Genomic DNA, 24,013 nt, shown 5'->3' on the forward strand with positions numbered 1-24,013 from the left:
ATGTTGACCCTAACAGTCCTCCAGCAGTGCCCTATACTGACTGCTCTGGTCACAGTTATGAACTCCACTGGCTAGTGGTCAGGGAGACCAGAAGACCCCCCACCTTTAAAACCCTGTGAATTTTTGAAATACCTTTTCCTGATTGTCCATCTTGGCAAGCACCTAGCAGCTCTCCACGGTTGTGTGCAACTGCCCAGCCGGCCATGCCGGTTGCACACTCCAGACACACTCCGACCTGGAGTAGGCAGGAGATATTGGATCTCCTGGGCTTGTGGAGAGGTGAGGCTCTGCAAGCACAGCTTCGGAGCAGCCATAGAAATGAGGACATCTCCGGGCGGATTGCCCGGGAGATGCAGGAGAAGGGGTGTCACAGGGATCAGTGGCGGTACGGCTTGAAGGTGAAGGAACTGCGGCAGGCATATCAGAAGTGACGTGCCGTACTAAGAGGAGACCTCACCACCATCCCATAGAGCAGTGATGCTTGCATAACCATAGAAAAGTAGTCCTTTCTGTTGGATGTACTTTGTGGGAAGGTACGTTGGTGCCGAAATAGGGATGTGCATGCCATCTATTGCTCCACTGCAGTTTGGGAACTCCACTGCTGCAAATCCATCCACCCTGTCCTGCATGTTGCTGAGAATTACAGTCCTTCAGAGCAGCAGATGATTAATGGCCCTGCACGCTTGCGTGACAATTGCCCCCGCAGTGGATTTTCCAACTCCAAAATGATTTCCCACTGACAGGTAGCAATCCAGCATTGCAAGTGTCCATGGTGTGATCACCACTTGCTTCTCCACTGTCAGTTCAGCTCTCATTTTGGTGTCCCTGCCCTGGTTGTCTGGAGCAAGCTTGGCACACAGATCCAGGAATGTGGCCTTGTCCATCTGAAAGTTCCTTGGCCACTGTTCATCATCCCAAGCCTGGGTTATGATGTGGTCCCATCTGTCAGTGCTTGTTCTTGGGCCCAGAAGTGGTGCTCCACCATTTGCAGCTGCTCTGTGAGCACCACTAACAACTTCGTAGTGGTTCTCACTGTGTCCCACAGTAATCTGCCCTCCAGGAAATCATCATGTTCCCCACTGATCTGGGGTTTCTTGCAGCCTGCAAATACTGCAGGATTGTGTGTCCTGTGCTTGCAATGCTCATGACAATAATGCGGAGCTCTGCAGGCTCCAAGCTTCTGTTAGAGACAGAGGCGGAGCTGCGGATTAAAGTTTCCTCTGGCCTTGGGGCCCCTCTCTAACCCTTCCGCCTGCGGCCCCGCCCCCACTCCACCCCTTCCCCCAAGTCCCTGCCCCCGCTTCTCCCCGCCCCTGCTCCGCCCCGCCTCTTCCTGCCCTGCTCTGCTGCCAGGGAGTGGGGTCAGGGCATGGGGGCTTCCCCTGCCCCGCCCACTTGGCCAGGGCTCCGGGCTGCTGCAACCCGGTGGCAGATTTTTTCCAGGGCTCTCCAGTTGGCCAGGGCCACTGGGCATGGGCTCAGTGGCTAATCCACCACTGGTTAGAGATGGCAGACAGTGACCAGTCCCACAAGGGTTTATGGGATCTTAACATTAGGAGCCAAAATTATGGGGTAGAGATGGTATTAGGGGCTACAGAAAGTCTTTAAGGTGGGAACTTGACTCTGCAGTCCGAATCACCCCTGCACGACTCGTTTCTGCCCCACAATGCGCTGGTAAAGCTTTCCAACAGACAGAGCACTGGGTGGTGGAGAGTTGCACACTGGGGTACCTACCTATGGTGCACTATGCTGTGCATCAGAATAAGCACTCCTGGGGACTATGCACAGCGCTGACCCAAGGAGCCAAGTTTGCATGTTCACAGATGATATAATAACTGCAACTGTTTTATCCAAACATAACTGGCAACAGCAAAAGTTTGTCATGGAGACCTAGCCTGGTGTGGTGTTGGGAAAGAATTACCTACCTCACTGAATATGTAAAGCCCTAGAAAAATACTAAGTATTGTTATGTGCCAGTCCATTGAACTACATGCATTGCGTATTTGCATTACTGATTATCTAATCCCTTGTATACTGCAAAATAACATTGCTGTCCAAGTAATTATCGATCTTTTCCCGCATTGAATCCCAGGAGGATGGATTCTTCCAGCACCATTCAGGGTAGAGAATTCTGAAGGCTGACTAGGGAAAAGTTTCTTGATAAGAAAAGCCCCCTTATGGATTTAAACTAAACTCTTGTTAGATTTCTTGCAGTGTTCAGATGTTGCTGCTTAGTTCATTTAGATCGTCACTCAGGTCATGGTAATTCCCTTTTAGGGACTTATAGAAAAGTTGGTCAAGATTTGCAAAAGTGTGCAGTGGTTTCGGATGCCCCACTTGAGAGAACATAAGGGAGCCTAATTTTTCAGAAAGTACTGAACACCTGCCCTCTAGAAATCAGGCCCCTTTCAGGTGCATCAAGTTAAGGATCCAAAAATAGAGACCCCAAAATTACTAGTTGCTTTTGAAAATCTTGGCCAAGATTGTTAGGTTTGTATCAAACAATGGTAATACTTGCACTTCCAAAGATCTCAAAGCACGCCACAAACTTTCATGAATTCAAGGCAGCGTTTTCAGAAATGTCCACTCATGAAAGGCAGTTTTGGGTGCCCAATGTGAGACTCACAGGGTCAATTTTTTCACAGGTGAAGTCAGTGGGAGCTGTGGGTGCTCATGTGGCAGCTGTCTCAGGTTCAGAACCCAAAAATTGAGGAAGCCAAATTTAGTGGCCACTTGAGAAAATGTGGGCCTAGTTGGCTTGCCCAAAGTCACACACAGTCTGACTGTGGCAGAGCCAGGAATTGAACTGACATTTCTCAACTCCCAGCCCTTTATTCTAAGTACTCACAGAATCATAGAATATTAGGGTTGGAAGGGACCTCAGGAGGTCATCTAGTCCAACCCCCTGCTCAAAGCAGGACCAACCCCAACTAAATCATCCCAGCCAGGCCTTTGTCAAGCCTGACCTTAAAAACTTCAAAGGAAGGAGATTCCACCACCTCCCTAGGTAACGCATCCCAGTGCTTCACCACCCTCCTAGTGAAAAAGTTTTTCCTAATATCCAACCTAAACCTCCCCCACTGCAACTTGAGACCATTACTCCTTGTTCTGCTATCTGCTACCACTGAGAACAATCTAGATCCATCCTCTTTGGAACTCCCTTTCATGTTGTTGAAAGCAGCTATCAAATCCCCCCTCATTCTTCTCTTCTACCGACTAAACAATCCCAGTTCCCTCAGCCTCTCCTCATAAGTCATGTGTTCCAGTCCCCTAATCATTTTTGTTGCCCTCCGCTGGACTCTTTCCAATTTTCCCACGTCCTTCTTGTAGTGTGGGGCCCAAAACTGGACACAGACAAGGCTCCAGACAAGGCCTCACCAATGTCGAATAGAGGGGAACGATCACGTCCCTCGATCTGCTGGCAATGCCCCTACTTATACAGCCCAAAATGCCGTTAGCCTTCTTGGCAACAAGGGCACACTGTTGACTCATATCCAGCTTCTCATCCACTGTAACCCCTAGGTCCTTTTCTGCAGAACTGCTGTCTAGCCGTTCGGTCCCTAGTCTGTAGCGGTGCATGGGATTCTTCCGTCCTAAGTGCAGGACTCTGCACTTGTCCTTGTTGAACCTCATCAGATTTCTTTTGGCCCAATCCTCTAATTTGTCTAGGGTCCTCTGTATCCTATCCCTATCCTCCAGCATATCTACCTCTCCTCCCAGTTTAGTGTCATCTGCAAACTTGCTGAGGGTGCAATCCACACCATCCTCCAGATCATTTATGAAGATATTGAACAAAACCGGCCCCAGGACCGACCCTTGGGGCACTCCACTTGATACTGGCTGCCAACTAGACATGGAGCCATTGATCACTACCTGTTGAGCCCGACAGTCTAACCAGCTTTCTATCCACCTTATAGTCCATTCATCCAGCCCATACTTCTTTAACTTGCTGGCAAGAAAAGTGTGGGAGACCATGTCAAAAGCTTTGCTAAAGTCAAGGAATAACATGTCCACTGCTTTCCCCTCTTCCACAGAGCCAGTTATCTCATCAGAGAAGGCAATTAGATTAGTCAGGCATGAGTTGCCCTTGATGAATCCATGCTGGCTGTTCCTGATCACTTTCCTCTCCTCTAAGTGCTTCAGAATTGATTCCTTGAGGACCTGCTCCATGATTTTTCCAGGGACTGAGGTTAGGCTGACTGGCCTGTAGTTCCCCGGATCCTACTTCTTCCCTTTTTTAAAGATGGGCACTACATTAGCCTTTTTCCAGTCATCCGGGACTTCCCCCAATCGCCATGAGTTTTCAAAGATAATGGCCAATGGCTCTGCAATCACATCCGCCAACTCCTTCAGCACTCTCGAATGCAGCGCATCCGGCCCCATGGATTTGTGCTCGTCCAGCTTTTCTAAATAGTCCTGAACCTCTTCTTTCTCCACAGAGGGCTGGTCACCTCCTCCCCATGATGTGCTGCCCAGTGCAGTAGTCTGGGAGCTTACCTTGTTCGTGAAGACAGAGACAAAAAAAGCATTGAGTACATTAGCTTTTTCCACATTCTCTGTCACTAGGTTGCCTCCCTCATTCAGTAAGGGGCCCACACTTTCCTTGACTTTCTTCTTGTTGCTAACATACCTGAAGAAACCCTTCTTGTTACTCTTAACATCTCTTGCTAGCTGCACCTCCAGATGTGATTTGGCCTTCCTGATTTCACTCCTGCATGTCCGAGCAATATTTTTATACTCTTCCCTGGTCATTTGTCCAATCTTGCGCCCATCATGTCCAATCATGCGCCCATCCCCCACGCTGTAGCTTCCTTATCCCAAGCAATCCATCCAAGCTAATCTTGCTAGTGTAATGAAATCTGAAAGACTAAAAATAGTTTATACAACAGGTTTTTACATAGAGACTTATTACCAGGAACTGGTTCGATCTCATGTATTTGGAATAGAAGATGTAGAGGAGATCTGGTTAATGATCAACATTCAATGAATTGTTTCCTCCTGAGTTATGTAAGCTTTTCTTTTTGTTGCAGAAAGAGGATCTCCAAGTATATGAAAAATACTGTCAGAACAAGCTAAGATCTGAAGCCCTCTGGAGACAATGTGGAGATAGCCTCTTCTTTCAGGTAGAGCTTAGTTACAGACTGGCAATGCAAATCTGTTGGAACTCCTTTTCCCATCCATCTCTCTTTAGAAAGTTTCTGTATACATGTACATTAAAAAAAGTTATAGAGGAAAATATATCTATGTATACGCTTTATAATTCTGGGAGGCACTTGGCATCCATGTCAATTAATAGTGTCTCAGAGACTCAATAGACTGGTAGATGGAATGCCTGGATATGAACCTGTCTCTTCGGTTTTGGTTCCAGGTCAGATCTAGTACCAGAAGGGACCTTTTTCACAGAACCAGGTTTATTAAAATCTCGCAAGAAGATCTTGCAGGATTTCAGCATCATCTAGTCTGAATCCAGACCTTGGCTCTCATTCAGAGATGTTTGTATTGTACACAGAACAGCTGGGAAAGTCCCTTTGTAAATTGGCTAGTGAAATCTGGTGTGCGAGGAACAGAATATATGTCTTGTTGAATCAACAGATTCAATCTCAAATGATCTTAAACCTTAGTTCCAGGCTTTGTACCCCTGTTCTATTTCTAAGAGTTGTAGTATGATTTCCTCCTCTTTTGTCTCTTACAGGAATGCCAGCGTAAACTGGATCATAAACTCTCACTCGATGCTTATCTCTTAAAGCCAGTCCAGAGGATCACAAAGTACCAGTTGCTTTTAAAGGTAAATAAAACTAAAGGACATTCTCTGTGACAAGGCAATTGATTGTTGCTGCATTTTGACACGCCTATTGGTTGTCTGTTTTGGGTAAGGAATTACACAGCAGTGCCCACTTAAAGGCGACACCTTAAATAAATACTTTTGCAATGTTAAGTTGACCAGGTAGATGAACAAGCATAGTCAATGTACGGACTCTTTGTTGAACCAAAATAAGAGCCTGATCTTGGGAGGTCCACATGCTGTCAACTCTCACTAAAGTCAGCGACAGTTAAAGGTACTTTATAGGATCATGCCCAAAAACAGGCACTGAAGACCACTGAAGACTGGAGCGTACATAGTGCAGCACGGTTCTGGGTTCAGCACTGCTTCACTATAAACAATAAGGTCACTTTTCAGTTTTTCACAACAGAATAGAAATGATCTAGTTCTTTAATTAGAGTTTACAGGAGCCTGTAATTGGAGAGAAGTAAGGTCTAGCCACCTGAGTGCAGGCCTTCACAGCAAGCTGTGTTCTAATCAGGTGCCAAACTCCCTTTGACTTCAGTGCGGCCAGGATTTCACACTTACTGAACTTCCTCTCTGTGAATAAATTACTCCAACCAAAATTCCCAAAAGGACGTCGTTTTGGGTGTTTTCCCTTTTTCAGGGCCCAACTTGGGGCAGATTGGCCCTAATTATCAGACGTGGTAAACATCCGCAGCTCACATTTGACAACAGCTGAAGTTGTGGGTACTTAGCACGTTTGAAATTCAGGTCCAAAGTTGAAGCTCCAAGACCAGTGTCCCCTTTTGAAAATTTTGGTCTTAATTTCTGTTTCCATCACTTCATCTCTAAAATGGGGATAATATTTTCTCACCTCCTTTACCAGGGTGTTTTGAGGGTTAATTGGTTGATGTTATGAAGCATTTTAACTACAAAAAATGCTAATTAGTGTTATGAAGTCCACTATGGAATTTAGTATACTACCTAGAGCAGGGTCTCAGTTGGTCCAAACAGACATAGCTCCATTGAAGTCAATGAAGTGATACCAGTTTATGTCATCTGAATATCTGGCCAATCATCTACCTGTGCAGCATCTAACTGTCAAGGTGATGGGCTATCTAGGAAACCCTAGGATACGTAGAATGAAGAATCCTCTGTACAGTAAGTGGGCCAGATTGCACTGTGGTGCAACTTCATTGACTCTCATAGAGTTGTACCTGCTTATTCCAGCAGTAAATTTGACTCAGGTGCTTCCAGGAACTGTAATAGTAAAAGGGAGGGAGAGAATTTAAAAGAAATGTTCAAGGTCTCCAGTAGAAGAAGAAGAAACTGTGCTCTCTTTTTAATTTGAAATGTGCAAGTAAGCAAAAGTGAGATTAGATCAAGGAGTACAGTTCTCAAACAGAACAGGCACAGCCATTGGGATCAAATCAGGTCAGACCAGTTCTGTACACACCTCACAGTATATTTGGAAGGACGCTAAACACAAAAAGAATTCTGAGCGCTCCATAGAAGCAGCATGCTAAGCCCCTTTGGAAAGGAGCTTCTCTGAGGGTGGGGAAGTAGGGCAGGAGGGTGATTCTGGAGAATCTTTCACAATTAGAAATGGATAGTAAGGAAGAGGCAATGCACAGGAAGCAAGTCTTGGTGACCAATGGGCAGATCAGCTTTTAGCTCTTGGATCACAGGGTTTTTTTTAAACTCGATGTGGTTTCAGTCAGTTTAGCTAGTTTTAAATGGCAGCCTCCTAACAAGATGATGGTCGTAGAGATTGCTCATAATAGTAGGGATTCCACAACAGGTAACACAAAGTGCATCTAGCTCTTTCCCTCTGAGGCATGGACAGCCACGTATTTAAAGGCAGCGCCATATGATGTCAGCAGGTTGGGATTTGTGTGAACCCCTTTCTTCAGTTTCCTTTTCACTTGGAGTTTCTGGGTTTGAACAATTTCAGCTGCATTTTGCTCCAGTTTGGAAAGTAGACATGAGTCTGAACCAAAACCACAGAGGGGGATTCCAGTTCAAGCCTTTGCACCTGTGGCTTATCTTTGCCAAATTTTGAATCAAAACTAGGTGAAACAACTGACTGTTGTGTGGTTTCCACCTAAAAGGTAGCTCCATATTACACACAACTTGACTTCTGCTCACCTGAGACTTGGCCCAGCTTGGCTGAAATTGGACCCTGTTTTGGCAAAAGGTTCACAAGTCTGGCCTGAATTTTAGGTTTGTAACTAAACCGGGTGAAGGTTCACACAGCTGTGGTGAAGGAGTCTGTCTCCTACTTAGTAAACACAAATTAGCAGGGAGGGGGCGGATTTTCAGAAGTAACCATGAGGGCATGGTTTTGGAAGGGGGACTTCCCAGTCGCATGTCAGCTCTCAGCTTTATTCCCATTTGCTTTAGTAGATACAGCATGGACTGTACTCTTGCTGACTTTATAGTTGGCAAGTTGGATGAACTCATTGGAAGTGCTGTTTGTTTACTGGTATAATATTTAGGGCAGACAACTATTGTGACATTCCATTGTGTAGCCTTGCTGTTTGTGCTTCTGAAATGAAGCCTACAGTTACCCAACCAAGTGCTCATGTCATAGTGATAATACATCCATAAAGACCAGTGAATAGTTACCAGACAAGCACCTGCCTGAGCTTGTTATGGGTCACTAGAACTAAGGTAAGTCACTGAAACTTTTGTCTCATCACTTGGTAACCAAAAAACATATTCCTGGAACCCAACAGGTTAATAGGTGAATCCCCCAAGCAACATGAGATACAACAATTATGCTTTATCAGCTCAATCCTATGGGCTGCTGAGTGGCTGCTGCGGACCCTCAGTGGAGTTAAGAGCCTCCAGCACCTTTGAGCTTCAAGTCAGTATTGACCCTGCCAATTTAAAAAAAATCTTTTTAAATGCTCGATGTATTCGACTTTTTCTTTCTTAGGCACTTTGAGTGAAGACAGAGAGGGCCTGATTCTGATCTCAGATGAGTGTAAATCAGGAATAACTCCACTAATTGCAATGGAGTTGCACTGGTGCAAAACTGGAATAAATGACGTCAGTCTCACGGTTACAGATGCCACAACATACAAGAGCAAAGAGTTGATATGGGAGAAGGCTCAATTTAAAATCAAAAGGCCTGATTCTCCTCTCAGCTTTTATAGAGATGTAACTGTAGTAAATAAGTGAGAAGAGAATTAAGCCCCAAACTTTCCTTAGAACTCTTCAGGGATAACCAGTGACTAGAGAATGAAAGACAGGAGTGAGGAGAGGTGCTTCAATGGGACCCAGTGAGCAATGTGTACTCTAGATATTTGGGGTCCAAAGCAGAAGATCCATACATGGCGAGACTGCACATTTTGGCCTTTTAATTAAATTTTGTTTTCCTGATTTTTGGCCACCTGTTCCCCAGCAGGCCTAGGACTTTGCCCCTCATTCCCCATGCTGGGGACATTCAGAGGGAGATCACTTATCTCAGAGAATGAGCCCATTTTTAAAGTACAATTTTAATGCATTTTTGATTGGAGATTAACGTTGTCCTTTTGAAGTGATCATCCTTTAAACAGACATTTCAAATTTTCATATGTGGGTTGGTCAATAGTTGGGGTGGAGGTAGGGTTTAAGTGAGCTGGAAGATTTCTCTGCATCTTCCTTGCTCCTCCTAAAAATTCAATGTCTGGAAAACTAGCCTTCTAGTTAGAGACTAACGAAGCTCAACCTACTTAGGGCATGTCTACTCTTACCTCCGGAGTGATCGATCCACTGGGGGTCGATTTATCATGTCTAGTTAAGACACGATAAATCAACCGACAAGCACTCTCCCATCGACTCCGGTACTCCACCGGAGTGAGAAGCGTAGATGGAGTCGACGGGGGAGTGGCAGCAGTCGACCTATCGCAGTGAAGACACCGCGGTAAGTAGCTCTAAGTACGTCGACTTCAGCTATGCTATTTTCGTAGCTGAAGTTACGTAACTTAGACCAACTTAGCTTGCCCTCCCACCCCTACTTTAGACCAGGCCTTAGTTTATCAAGAAAAACATTGAGAGGTGATTTGGTCATGGTCTGCAAATACATTGATGGAAGTGATTACTGATAATAGAGAGAGTTCCTTAATGTAGCAGACAAAGGCAAGATCCAGTGTCTGGAAGCTGACGCTAGACAAATTCAGACTAAAGATTAGATGCATGTTTTTCACAGTGAGGGTAATAATTGGAACAGTCTACCTAGGGATATGGTGGATTCCCCATCGCCTGCAGTCTTTAAATAAAGACTGGGTGTCTCTCTAAAAGAAATGCTCTAGCTCAGTCAGAAGTTATGGGCTTGATGCAGGAACCACTTAGTGAAGTTCTATGATTTGTGTTAAAGCCAGAGATCAGATTAGATGATCACAATGGCCCTGTTTGGTCATAAATGAATCCATGAAACTTACAAATGTCCAAAAGCTTAAAAGGTCTATTTCTGATGATCATTAAAGAGACTCTCCTGCCACTCCTATAACTGCACTCCTCTGTGTGTTCAGCATGTGAAGTGGTCTTGTCATAGCTCTCTGATCAAGGCTATGGACTTTTGAGATGTTCCTTGATATGGCTGTCTTCATTGTTTAAATAGGAAATGCTGAAATGCAGCAAGAATTCCGAAGGCACCGCTGAACTGGAAGAGGCGCTGGCCACAATGCTTGATATCATCAAGTCAGTGAATGATTCCATGCATCAAATAGCCATCACGGGATATGAGGTATTATTATTATTTATTATTTGTATCCTAGTTGTGGATGTTCCTGCCAGCTCCAGTCATGACATACGCACCACTATTGCAGGTTGGAGGAGTCCAGATTTCTGATCTCTAACTCAGAGCCTGCCCAGGTGACAAGTCTCTGACAGAAAGACACAGGATGAGAGGTAGCAGTGATCAAACATAAATGACCAAATTTCAGCTGAGCAACGTGTGCAGGGGGTGGGAGTAGGTGGACGTGACAGCAGGATGCAGCTCTTTTGAGCAATGGGTTTGACACTGACATTTGTAAATGGGAAGATGCAGACTTGACTGGTCCAGAATAAGGTAGTGATTGAAAGCTGTATGTGACCCCAGTACAGACCCCCCAAAATCCCAGGGCACTAGCTATGGGTCAGGAAAAGCTGGTTGGTGTATAAACTGGGCAATAGAAGCCTACACTTATAGCTGGAGGCCCTATTGCCTCAAATATATTGATGACAACAATAGTAGCAGTGCAAATCAGTGGTAATTGCACTGAAGTCAGCTGAGTTACACCAGGGATGAATGTGGCCCTAATTTACAAAGAGAAATGAGTCACTGATTAAGAGGTAGCAGTGATTACCGCGGGAGAAAAGAATGACTGTTAAAAGAACAACTTTAAATAATGCATTGTTAGAACTGTGTGGACTGATGGGGATGTGCTCACCATTTAGAAATATCAGAAGGATGTAAACACTAAGGAAGAATTTATTTAGTCTGGTTCAAGCAATTTATAAAGTAGGAATAATGGGATGGACATTAAAGTAAAATTTAGGCTGAATATCAGGAAAAAGAGGAAGCTGTGTTGAGTTGTGGAATAGTCTCCAAAAGGAAGTTGTGGAAAGCCTATTAGTGTCATGTATAATGGGACAAAACACTGGAGAATATGCTGGAATGTCTGGATCGGAAAAGTAATCTTTCATTGTGCGACGGGATGGACGAGGTTCTGAACATGCCTTTAACAATTTCTAATTCTAGGATTCTGTGATTCATAATATATCACCAATTATATCTGTATCTGGTAGCTAAGAGCGCTAGATGATACAGAATTAGCTAGTACATAGAAAACACTACCGTCAATGCTGCTCTTTACGGGATGGAATTAGAACTGCCCAGCTGTGTGTCATAGATAATGTCCTGTAAACACCTAATGGAGATGCGCTTTTAGCTTATGTAGTGGAGCAAATGCTTGTGGAACAGGAGGATCTGAGTGCCAAGCCTGCGGTTGCAAAGAAGTTTTAAGTTGGCCATGGCGTGGGAGGTGAAGCAACAATAGTGAAGTTCTACCTTGCCATGGATTTGTTACAATAGTAGCAAACACGTATGCTATATAATAATGTCTCTTCCAATGGGTCGAATTCTCCCACTGTACAAAGGACCGGCACAAAGCCCATGCACTATTTAAGTCCCACATAAGTCCTCAAAGCCTGAAGGACTTCAGTGATGCCTTGTGTGGTCCTGTGCAAGGGTGAATTTCACCCAATATCAGTTGATTAACAGATCTGGGCTCATTGTTGAGCAATTAGAATAGGAATAGTTTCTAATTACTGTATTGTAGTATGCATCTGTGGGCTGAAAAACAACATTGACATGAGTAACAAAATGGGAATTGCCCCTCCCCCTGCTGTATGTAAGTTGAAGTTTTCTAGGGTAATTTATATTTACATTACTGGCACTGGAGATCCCCAATGTATTCAGATTTGTTGATTGAAAAACTACCTCTGCATGAGTTTGTTAATTATAACATTTCTCCAGCTGCAGATCTGATGTTTTGTCATGTGTCTTTGCTTTGCAAACTGAAAGGGTGATTTTAAAATGGGTTTCAATACTGAATCCTATTCTGACTGGACAAATAAATATATTATATAACTTTTGAATCTTCATTGGAAGAGCTATATAATCTGTGACAGCAGCCTACAGAAGGGGACTTACATCTTTCCCCATCATTCTAATTTTGTTTTAGGATTTAAAGGGACACTATCAGATTCATCATTCATATAATAATTAAATATATAGGGCTGGATTCTGAGGCCATCTCTTCAGTGGAGCTACCAGTTAACTCCAGCAGAGGATCTTGTCCATATATACTTAAACAATGTTATTAATAACACCTTATATTATTAAAATTGAATGGTAAAATGATTTTTTTTATCATTTATGCTGTTTATTTACTTTTTGTATGTCTCTGAAATAGAAAATGACAACTGACCTAGTCAGTTTTACTTTTGAATAGTAAATTTCACTTTCAGGTTTTCATACACTATGGACTTTATTGCAAAGGTCCCACTCACTTTAATAACATATTACTGGAAGTTCAGGATGCAAACACTGCCTGGGAACATTTTTGGATTTGTGAAAAGCTGTTTCCATTGCAGTAAAATAAACAAACTGGACACATCTCTACTGGCTTCAGCTTTTGCAAAACCTTTAACAAAATCTTAATTTGGGGGCCAGATTTGACCTGAGGCCGCTGCTCAGACTGAGTTGGTTATTTTTCATTGTAACTTTTTGAAGTTACAACCCTCTCAAATCCCTACAGCAGTTCTTGGTGACTGCAGTGACATCTGCTTGGAACTGTGACACTGTTGAATCTGCTGCATTTGTCTACTATATATACTATTGAAAGAACGAAGACTTTAGTTGTGTTGGTATAAAAGACAGGGATTTCCTTGAGTTCTTGTATTTTACTCTTCACTTTTCGAGGCGGGAGGAGATTCTCCTACAATGTCCCATGTCTCAGGGTATTGGCTTGTGAACGGCTCCCCAAACCATAGGAGCAATGGCTGAACCTCACCAAGTTCACATGTTTGGGTTGGATGAGCACCCAAAAGTTCAGATGCTTATACAATCTATCAGAACCTCGTGGGTCTGCAAAACTGGATTGGCAATCTCATGGGAACAGCATTTCGGATTACTTCTCCAGTTTGCACAGTACTTCTGGTCCAGCCTGAAAAGAGGGGGATTGGCATTTCTACTGTCTTAGCCTAATTTAAATTTAGGTACTAACATTCTATCTCCTGAAATCCCCTCTACCACCTTTACATGTACAATATTTTTCTTTACTCCATAAAATGCTGCAGAGTGTGGAAGGGTTGGGATGGGGGGCTACTGCACGGGCAGCTGACATCCCTTCCCTGACACTGGCACAATCTGTGAATGGAAAGGCTACCTCCCCACACACATGAATTGTGGGGACATAATCTAATTTGCATATTCTTGCCTCTGAATCTCATGTCAGATTTACCACTGTGAATTCAACTAACGCCTCCTTCACACCTCCACTTTATGAATTTGCCCCAAACTCTTGCAGGGAATTGCACCAAACCCACACACTATCCCTGAGGGCTAGAATACTTGTATTCGCTTCCTTGAGCGAGCTAAAAATGGTGTGTAAAGTCTCACAGGTAGCCAACCACAATGGCCACAACGTAGACATACAAGATCTGTGTTGATATTTATTGGAGATAAGGTATGGAATAAATTGCACTCAATAAATTCATTCCCAATACGCCCTTTTCAGATAGTAGGCTATGATAACTAGTGAGAACTGCAGGGCCAACACCTCCCACCTCTAGTCAAACTGCTCCCCAGTTTGGGATGGGACTCTTCAAGCACACAGGTGTGGTAGACATGCCTAGTTGGCGTAACATACTTTTTGAGGGTGGCATTATCCCAGTAGAGCCACAGGTTTGAGCCCTTGACTTGTGTAGGTTATTCTACTTTTTGGTGATCTGCATGTGCAGAGCTGAGGGGCAGAACTCCAGTGTAAGAAGGTGCTGGAATCTAAACATCTATTAGGAAGCCATCATGGAAGGATTACTTGTGGGGTGATGGTTGGGAGCACAGAAATGTTCAAAAGCATTTCTTGTTACTGGATTGCCTTTGCATAAAAACTTGACCCTACAGATTAAGTATACTCTCTGCGTGGCAGTGAGATGCAATGGTAGTTCAAACATATCTCCAATCTTCCATAAACAAGAGACACAATGTCTTGTAATATCAGGAAATAATTGCATTTCAGAATGAAACCATGCACCCCAAACAAGCTCCGTTGGGCACAGTCCATCTGCTGAACAACACAGGTGCCCATGAACACTTTGCCCTGTGCTCCCCTCTCTGCATTGGCTCCCCATTGAAGACACAGAGTTCAAGGTCTCTGTCCTGATATTCGAAACCCTCAGTGGGATTGGCCCAAGAAGTCTCAGATATCGCCTCTCTCTTGGCACCCATGATCAGTGTTGCCAAAAATTAAGCACCGATCCTGCAATTGACTCCCTGTACAAGTTTTAGGATTGGGGCCAAAACTTACTCTTGTCAAAGTAATAATTGCTTGTTCTATAATCCTGTATCACAGATACAAATTTAAAAAAAAAACGAGGAGTCCTTATGGCACCTTAGAGACTAACAAATTTATTTGGTCATAAGCTTTCCTGGGTGTTAGCCATGAAATTTGTTAGTCTCGAAGCTGCCACAAGGACTCCTTGTTGTTTTTGCTGATACAGACTAACACTGCTACCCCTCTGAAACCAGATACAAATTACCTCTTATAAAATAGTTTGCAGATATAACTGGGTCCTTCTCTGCTTCTTAATGTCCATTAACACATAGCTTTGACACTCCTTTCACCCATTTTACTCCTACACTCTTTAGTACGAACATATTTTATACATGTCTTTTGCTCTTAAGGTCTGATCCAAACTCAATTACAGTTGATACAGATACTCCCCCATTGACATCAGTGGGCTTTGGATCAGGCTCTTAAAGCAGAAGGTCTGATGCTTATTCTCACTCTCTCTGGTACGTGTCTGGTGCCCATCCCCATAGTATCTGAGCACCTCGCAATCTTTAATGTATTTATCCTCGCACACCCCTCTGAGATGGGGCAGGGCTTTTATCCCCCATGCTATAGATGGGGAACTGAGGCACAGAGAGACTAAGGGCCAGACTCTAGGTGCCTAGAGATGCAGATGGGCAGGTGAAAACCTTTACACATCTGGCTGTACCTGACATACCCGGGTCAGCCTGGATGTCTGTGGCAGAGCAGGAACTGGACTGCGGTCTCCCACGGCGCAGGCTCATGCTTAAATTACTGGACACTAATGATACATCTACACTGTCCCGCAGTTCAGACTATGGGTAGGAATAGCAATGCACGCCATAGCGCTACCCTGTAACTTCCCTTCGTGGCTGCAGTGGGCATGGACTGAAAGGTTCCTAGTTCGCGTTAACAGTCCTCTTCAAACAGGGTTACATTAACGCGAGCTAGGAACCTTTTAGTTTGCGCCTGCGGCATCCACACAGGTGAGTTACTGTGCAACGCTTGGAGGCACGCTGCTGTTCAGTCCCCTGATGGTCCACGCTACAGGGTAGTGTAGACAAGCCCTAAGGCCCCTTAACGCTGCTCTGGAGGGGCGGGACATTGAAGCCCAGGTTGCCAGTTTTTGATACAGGCAGCTTCTCCCTCTCATAAAGCTCCTCTGGGTCATCAGACAGGAGCCCCAGTCTGGCAGAGCTGAAGAAGTCCCTCAGAGAGGCCGGAGCTGATTGTCTTAATTGGGAGGGGTGCGACGTAGATATTGTGGGCATGGAAAATGGCAGGGGGAATGGATAAGTGAGGGAGCCTGTCAACTGATCCTGGGGGAATCTCTCTAGGGGCCTCAGCTTTCTCCTGACTGCTCCCCTTTAATGCACCTACAGTTAGACCAGTCCTTAAATTCTTAACCTAAATTGAGTCTATCAGCCCTTAAACTCCAGGGCTTGCAGGCCTCCTTTGTCTCTGTGTCAGTGTCTTACGGGCAACCTGGCCTGGGAACCTTCCCCCTCTGCTATCCCATTCTGTTCTCCCTCCTGTGTACCTGGGCTTGTTTTCTTTATTGGTCGCAGCTGTGGGTGCATGTCTCCATGACTGGCCGTTCTGGCAACTGTGTTGGAGGGTGGGGTCAGTCTGATCGCCTGTAAGCAGGGAAGATGCTCCTGTCCCTTATGCCTATGCCCAGTATTGGGCTTGTGAACCCCACTATGAGCTGCAGATATTATAGCTGGGGAGTAGAGCTGGTCAGTGAAGCACTCAGCTGACTCCTTAGCCCTGGCTGCATGCTGATCCCAAGCGCCCTAGATAGCCCAGTGCTGTGGCCCCCAATGGGCACCTTTGGTTCCCTAGTCACGCCCATCAATACTTTGATTTAAACAGTGGGGAAAATGAGTCTGCCCTACGTTTTTCTGATTTGAACGTCACCCATGTGAAAACACTTCTTTTCCCCACTCTTGTGTGACAGGGAGACGTGCATGAGCTTGGTAAGCTGCTGATGCAGGGCTCCTTCAACGTCTGGACTGATCACAAGAAGGGCCATAGCAAGGTGAAGGACTTGGCTAGGTTCAAACCGATGCAGAGACACCTCTTTCTCTACACAAAGATCCTGCTCTTCTGCAAGAAACGGGACGAAAACACAGACGGCCATGAGAAGTCTCCTTCATACAGCTTTAAGAATTCTTTAAAGGTAATGGGCATGGTACAGAAGGAGAGGTGAGGTATATATCCACTATTGAAGCAAGTTTAAAATAGTATGGAGGTGGACGTTTTAAAGACAAGATTAGAAGTATGAAAGACCTTTTCTATTGAGGCAAGTTGAATAAGGCAGCAGCTCTGGGAATGGTCTTATTTTTAATTGGGTGAAACATCTGTTGGAGATGGGCCAATGAACCTGGAACTTCAGGCGTCTTCGAAATCCAAAACCAGGTCTGGCTCTGAATTTTTTAATGGACCCCTCTCTTAATGTTTTGGTGAATCACCCACAACCCTAGAAGCTTTTGAAATCTGGATCTGAACTCCATTACTTCTGTAGCAGAAAGGGCCCCAGATTCCAGGGGAAGTTAGTTAGCTCAGTACAGAGTGAAGCCTCAAGTGTTCTGCACTGGCTACGTCCTATAGAAAGGAGCAGGGGTAAGCAGGTTTTGGGTCCGTCTCTCATTGTTCTAGATAGAGGGCCCCATCATGCTCTAGTTTTAGCACTGGATTTTGGTGTGGAGTGGATGTGAATGTGGATGTGGATTTTAGCAGTGGAGCAGGACTGGGCTTGTGAACTCCAACCTATATTCTGTTACAAAAATATCTACAAACGAATCCCAAAAAACTTGATGACTCTTGAAATGACTCCTGGGGTGATGTGCCAACGCCTGAATCCTGACATTGTTTATTAACATTAGTTACACTACTGGGGGTCAAATTCTCCCATCAAGTACTGTACAATGGTGTGATCCTTTGGACTTCAGTTGGCAACATCTGGGACAACATTTGGCTCAGCGTGTGTGACGTTGCAATACACCAGCCATTAATCATGTCTGTTTATGAAGGCATCAGCTGTTCAAAAACATAAAAGTAATAGAGTATGTGTGTATTGTATCTAAGATTGGATAAGAATTCCAATTTGGCGTATGTTATAGCATGTGAGCGAGCTCCTGCTCTTTGGATCTGTAGGTGGAGGGCGTCGTCCCTATAAGTACACTTGGCAGAATTCTCTTTTTATTTTTTATGATTTTGACAGATCATATCAGTGTGTATTTTAAGCATTTTTAAAGATTTTTATCTATTTCAATGTTTCAGTTGCTCAAAATTGGGGGAGGGCAGCTAATAATTATTTCATGATAATAGACATTGAGATTCAAAAAGTTAAAGCTTTATAACCATTAAAACACAAATTGTCCCATCACATGTCAAAATATACAAAAGTAAATATCCTTAAATCAAATGTTTGTTAGGCGAAGGCTTATCTGTAAATTTTGATGATTGTTCATGGAAATGTTTTTTCAGCCGTTTGTATGTGGCCAGTGAAATCGATATTTACTAACACTTAGTGATAAAAATTGAATCCTTACAAGCCTACGTATAAAGAATTTTCCCTCCCCATGCTGAGGGGCAGAGGTGGAGAGCCGTTAGCTTTGCTGTATATACACTATTAAAAACAAGCACCCAGTCCTACAGTAGTAAGGACACCCAAGTAGGCCTTTACTTGCTAGACAAGTGTAGTTAAGGTTGAGCAACCAAGCACTCAGAAGTCAGGTAATGCAGAGTTAAGGATTATCACCCAACTTTAGCTGTGTTCCGCTGTGTATATGTTTTAAAATATGGCCTTGCTTTCTATCATTGCATTCGACTTGTCAAATAATACAGTCTGAACACGTGTAAAAACAGGAATATCGGAGGTAACCTTTTATAGAAAACGCCTACAGTATATAGCTGACTGCACTAGGGCAGTGTGTAATACAGACTCTGTATCTAACCTGATGATCTGGGAGATGAGAAATACAATATAAGAGTTTTATAGAATTATAGACATTAGCTTTGTTGTGTTGATATTTTCAGTCTTTTGTCCTCATGTGTTTGGAAACTATCAAAAGTACTACAGTTTAGCCCTAAATCCTTTTTTTGGCCTCCAGGTTCTTACATGATGTGATTTGCCAAGCTGCAGCCTTAGGGCTTAATCCATAGAGATGCTGAACATGGAAGCTAAGGGAGTTGTGGGTGCTCAGCACTCAAGTCCTTACCACAAGCATCTTAGGCCCCAGTTCCCCAATAAGATTTGTGCGAGCTGAGTCCTGCATTGGCATGGAACACCACTGAAGTTAACAGGCCTGCACACAGGAAGAGAGATCATTTCACAGAGCCCTGGGGTGTGATCTGCAAAAGCAAAATCTGCATCCAGCAAAGCACTTACATTTGATGATGGAGTCGCTGGGACCATTCATGTGCTTAAGTTCTTTGCTGGATGGGGACCACAGTGATCAGCACCTCACAGGGTCAAAATTTGAATTTAACAAATGTGTAGCTACTGAGTGCTTTTCTGTAATCTCTTAGTGAGAAATACTGACAGTTAAAAGAATCATAGAATCATAGAATATCAGGGTTGGAAGGGACCTCAGGAGGCCTAGTCCAACCCCCTGCTCAAAGCAGGACCGATCCCCAATTAAATCATCCCAGCCAGGGCATGATGCAATGATGCAAAAGGATGCAATGGTGAATTTTATGTTGATTAAAAAATAATTCGAACATATTTTATGCACTCTGTAAAGGTATCCAGAATAGGACAGGTCCTTTTTATAGTGCCCTTCAGAGGGGATATCATTTAAAAGTAAGTTAACATTAAGTTCCTGGTTTTCCTTTTTTATTTTGAAACAGATGAGTACTGTTGGCATCACAGAAAATGTAAAGGGTGATAACAAGAAGTTTGAGATCTGGTATAATGGCCGAGAAGAGGTCTATATCATTCAGGTAAAGACAATGGTTTCTCTAAAGGAGTTTGCTTCCTTCCAGCCATGTTTCCTTTAACAACGTTGTAATTTCCTTTAGCGGTGGAGACAGAGAGAATATGAAGGAAACTAGATTGTGATTTTAATGTTACTCCCTTTCTCAGAATAAGCACATTACTAGATTTCAGAGTAGCAGCCGTGTTAGTCTGTATTCGCAAAAAGAAAAGGAGGACTAGTGGCACCTTAGAGACTAACCAGTTTATTTGAGCATAAGCTTTCATGAGCTACAGCTCACTCACTTCATCCAATGAAGTGAGCTGTAGCTCACAAAAGCTTATGCTCAAATAAATTGGTTAGTCTCTAAGGTGCCACTAGTCCTCCTTTTCACATTACTAGAGCAACAGTGATTCTGAGCCTGCCCTGTCATGCTGCTCATGAAGTTCTAACATCACCTTTATCTTTGAGGACATTTGTCATGACTTTGGTGTGGATGAAAAAGAAAATAAAATGATGGAAAATGACTCGGGAGTCCAGATAGAAAAATAATGATGGGAACTTTTAGATCCAATGTAATTTTTCATTTTGTAAAGTGCCCTACGCTTTTTTGGTCCCAGTTCTGGTCATAGAGGTTTCTCACAAGGAAGGGCTAAAAGTAAATTTTAGGTTAAAGCAGCGGTAGGATTGCCAATGTCATTGAACTATGTCTGCTTTGCACCTTTCCTGTGTTTATAGGCATCTTCCGTTGAGTTGAAAAACATCTGGATTTCTGAGATTAGAAAAGTCCTGACAGGACAACTGGAAGCATGCAGAGGTAGGACATAGTGTGTGATCTTCGTGATGTTGCATTGACTCTGTATCTGACATTCAACAGGGGGCAGCTAAAATGGGTTATTGAACGGGTACGTGCTGCCAAATGAAATCTGCAAGAGCAGGCCCAATATGTTGAAAATCAGCATAATTGTTTGTAAGTGAAACACATGACTGAAGTTTGACCCTTATTAAACTAGTGAGCATCAGTCTTTTGCCTTGCTCATAAAACATGAAAATGAGAGGGAGGATAGTCCAGTAGGTAAGGTGCTAGTCTAAGATAAAGGCGATCCCAGTTCAATTCCCTGCTTCACCACAGACTTCCCGTGTCACCTTGGGTGAGTGACTTAATCTCTCTGGGCCTGTTTCCCATCTCTAAAATGGGGGTAGTAGCACTTCCTGATCTCTCAGGGTGTTGTGAAGATGAATACAGGAAAGATTGTGAGGTGCTCAAATACTGTGGTAATGGCCCATTTAAGTACCTAAGATATATATATATATATAAAGAAGCATTAATATGTTAGGCTTTGTGATTCTGTGGGCAATGCAGACTGTACAGTGAGGTCTTACATAAATCTTCCTTAGGAACTGTTGCCTTTAACCCAGGAGCGCTGGAACAATTTGTAGAGTGGGGGTGGTGCTGAGAGCCATTGAACCAAACTGTAAACCCTGTATATGCCAGAAAGCACCTCAAGCCAGGGGGTGCAGCAGTACACCTAGTTCCGGCACCTGTCCTTTAACCTGCATTAAACGTGCCACAGCAATGAGATAAAATCAGGTAAAAAAAAAAAATTAGCCAAGAAAATGGATGAACTCAGCAGTGAAAGGTAGCTTGCAAAGAAACTCTGAAAGAGGGGGTGTGTGAATGCAGTATGCTATAAAAGTTTCACTGGTGTGAGTTTGGGGTGGATTCACGCGTGAGTGGTGAAGCCAAGAGTGAGGGATGCAGGTTATCCCACGTGAGTGCCTTGGTGGCTCATGCACTCTGTTTGCGCCATGTATCTTACAGAAAAAGCGTCTTTTAGAAATAGCATAGAGAGGTTTTAAAATATATATTACGGGTGCCTTTTTCTCACATTCCTCCCTGCTCCGTCTGTAAACCAGGCTGCCTTCCTTACTGTGACTCCAACTGTACTGCATTCAGAGGGAGACAGAAATTATAAATAATTGAAGCCTCTAGAACAGTGGTTTTCAATCTTTTTTCATTTGCAGACCCCCTAAAAAATGTTGAATAGTGCTGTGAAGACATGAGTGGAGAGGAGGTGTTCAAGTGGTGGTCTGAAAACTTATGATCCGTAGGACATACTACAGGGAATCTGGGCTGAGCCATACAGGGCTAGTATAGTGGGTTATCTGTGTCACTGAGGTAGACCCACCCTTGCTGCCTGTTTTATCAAAATTTCCTTGGGTTTAAGCCATGATACAAGCAGTATCTCACTGATTCTCTAACTCATTAGTGATGCTCCCAAAATATTGTGTCCTGTGTTTTAACTTGAAGATTTTCACCTGAGCAGCACATTTCAGGTGTATTTGGATCCAGGGATCTGATTTGGATCCTTCTCTAGTTATTATTAATTCAACACCTGAGTCCAGTCTTCTTTGCCATGTTCTCTTATGTGTCCACAAAAAGGAAATGATCAGTGCAATTTGGAGCTATTTTTTTTTCTTTCTCTAACAGAAGCAAGCCAGCTACACCAAAGAATCACGGAGAGTGTGTACCATGCACCGATGAATTCCTCCAACTCAACCAGGTAATCACAGACTGAATGGTGACCTGCCAAGCATTGATATCAGAATATCTTTTACCTTTTCCAGTCTCAGTAACTTTAGGTGCAGATGAATTATGAATGTGCTGTGTTGCTTCCCAGGCATAGCATTGTCTTCTTCACTGTCTTCAACCCACATAAATGCAGACAAAGATTTTGCGTTTGTACAAACCCATAATCTCAAAGCAAAATGCACTTAACAGACTGGAGTTTGCTTTTCCAAAGGAACCACAGGCACCCATGAATTTGATCAGCAGCAGGGTCAATTGAAATTGACCCATTGAAAAGGATCATGGACTTTAATGAGGTTAATGAGGTTTAATGAGGGTGAAGATCTCTGGGTAAAATTGTCCAGAGGACAGAAAGAGAAAACAATTCCAATGAAAGTAAAATGCAACCAGAAAAATTTATCAAACCAAGCCAGATATTTAACCCTATGACATGGCAATGTAAAATGCTTGAGTTTCCAAAGCAGAAATACTAGGTATAATACTACAGCCAATGGTTAATTAACTTGAGGAATCACTGGCTGCATATGTTAGTTTAACCTACAGCAGATTAAACAGAAGGAAAAATGAGGATCTTACTGTCTTGACTACCTAAGGAAAGAGGATGTTGGACAAAACACCTTTTGTCCAAACTGTCACAACAGTGCAAGGCCTGTGCATGGTGATTGCTAATATTGGCAGTGGGGCAAAGGAGAGGCCTTTATGAAGGAACACTGACACAATCTGTCCCACCAGCTATCCTAACCAAGGAGACCATGATCCTCTCTACTGTGTGGCTCAGTGGGATTAAAGACACAGGAATTAGGGTACAAAATGTCCTAAGCCAACAGAAGAGAAGGAGTGAACCTTTCCCTGAGCCTGCTGATGTCCATAAATAGCTATTCTGCATGGTCGGGGTTCCATGGATTTTCATGGGTGGACCCAGAGGTAAGGAGGCGTGGATTCAGAGGACAGACACACCCTGTGACATGCTCCCATGTAGAGGATGATCTCCCTATGACTGTGACAAGCCTGAGCAACCCTGTGATTGGAAAAGATGCACTGGTTAATTCCAATTCAGCAACAGTATCGTCGGAAGAGCAACCAGTATCACCAGTGCCCCAGCTGTGGCTAGAAACTAATTAATTCATTAGACTGTTTCATCCATGGAAATACAGTCCATCCTGGGTTGCTCACACATAAAATGTAACAGCTGTTATGTTCTTTACAGTAATACAGTAAACCTTCATTGCAACATCAGAGAAGTCTGACTGGATGATGCCATCTCTGTGTTGTTATGCAGTATGCTTTCTTTCATCTAGTCATAAGCAGCCACACCCACTTTGTGCTGTGATTCCACAAGACAAAGCCGGGTTGGGCTGGGTCAGTATTTGGAGCAGAGACCTCATAGGAAAACTCAGTGTTCAGCAGGAAATAGTCAAAGTCAGAGTTCCCCAAGGCAGCGGCTCATCGAGCTGACACAGTAAAGGAACATCAGTTTCACAGCTACCAGTACAGGGAGTGACGTGACCAGTATCGCATCCACCTGCCTGTGACTTCCCTAACCTGATGTAGCCCTATAGCTTCTGAGTGAATTGGAGGTGGCCTTTCAGCATGAGATCATGTGAGACTCAAACCTGCAACCTTCAAGATTGTAGTCAAATGCTGTAACAACTCTTTCAGAAGACAAAGACTT

At 43.7% G+C, this 24,013-nt stretch overlaps 1 protein-coding gene across 2 annotated transcripts in view; it reads left to right on the top strand.

Moving 5' to 3' along the window:
* Nucleotides 1-24,013, top strand: part of MCF2L2 (MCF.2 cell line derived transforming sequence-like 2) — a 320,576-nt gene that overhangs the window by 270,220 nt on the left and 26,343 nt on the right. For both annotated transcript variants that reach the window (XM_037908688.2, XM_043522397.1), the window contains 7 exons: nucleotides 5,031-5,123; nucleotides 5,693-5,785; nucleotides 10,371-10,496; nucleotides 16,790-17,011; nucleotides 19,687-19,779; nucleotides 20,490-20,568; nucleotides 22,243-22,315. In XM_037908688.2, the coding sequence (XP_037764616.1) occupies nucleotides 5,031-5,123; nucleotides 5,693-5,785; nucleotides 10,371-10,496; nucleotides 16,790-17,011; nucleotides 19,687-19,779; nucleotides 20,490-20,568; nucleotides 22,243-22,315 (779 nt within the window). The remainder of the gene's footprint in view (nucleotides 1-5,030; nucleotides 5,124-5,692; nucleotides 5,786-10,370; nucleotides 10,497-16,789; nucleotides 17,012-19,686; nucleotides 19,780-20,489; nucleotides 20,569-22,242; nucleotides 22,316-24,013) is intronic.

Source organism: Chelonia mydas, chromosome 9 (genome assembly GCF_015237465.2).
Source record: "Chelonia mydas isolate rCheMyd1 chromosome 9, rCheMyd1.pri.v2, whole genome shotgun sequence".
Lineage (NCBI taxonomy): Eukaryota > Metazoa > Chordata > Testudines > Cheloniidae > Chelonia > Chelonia mydas.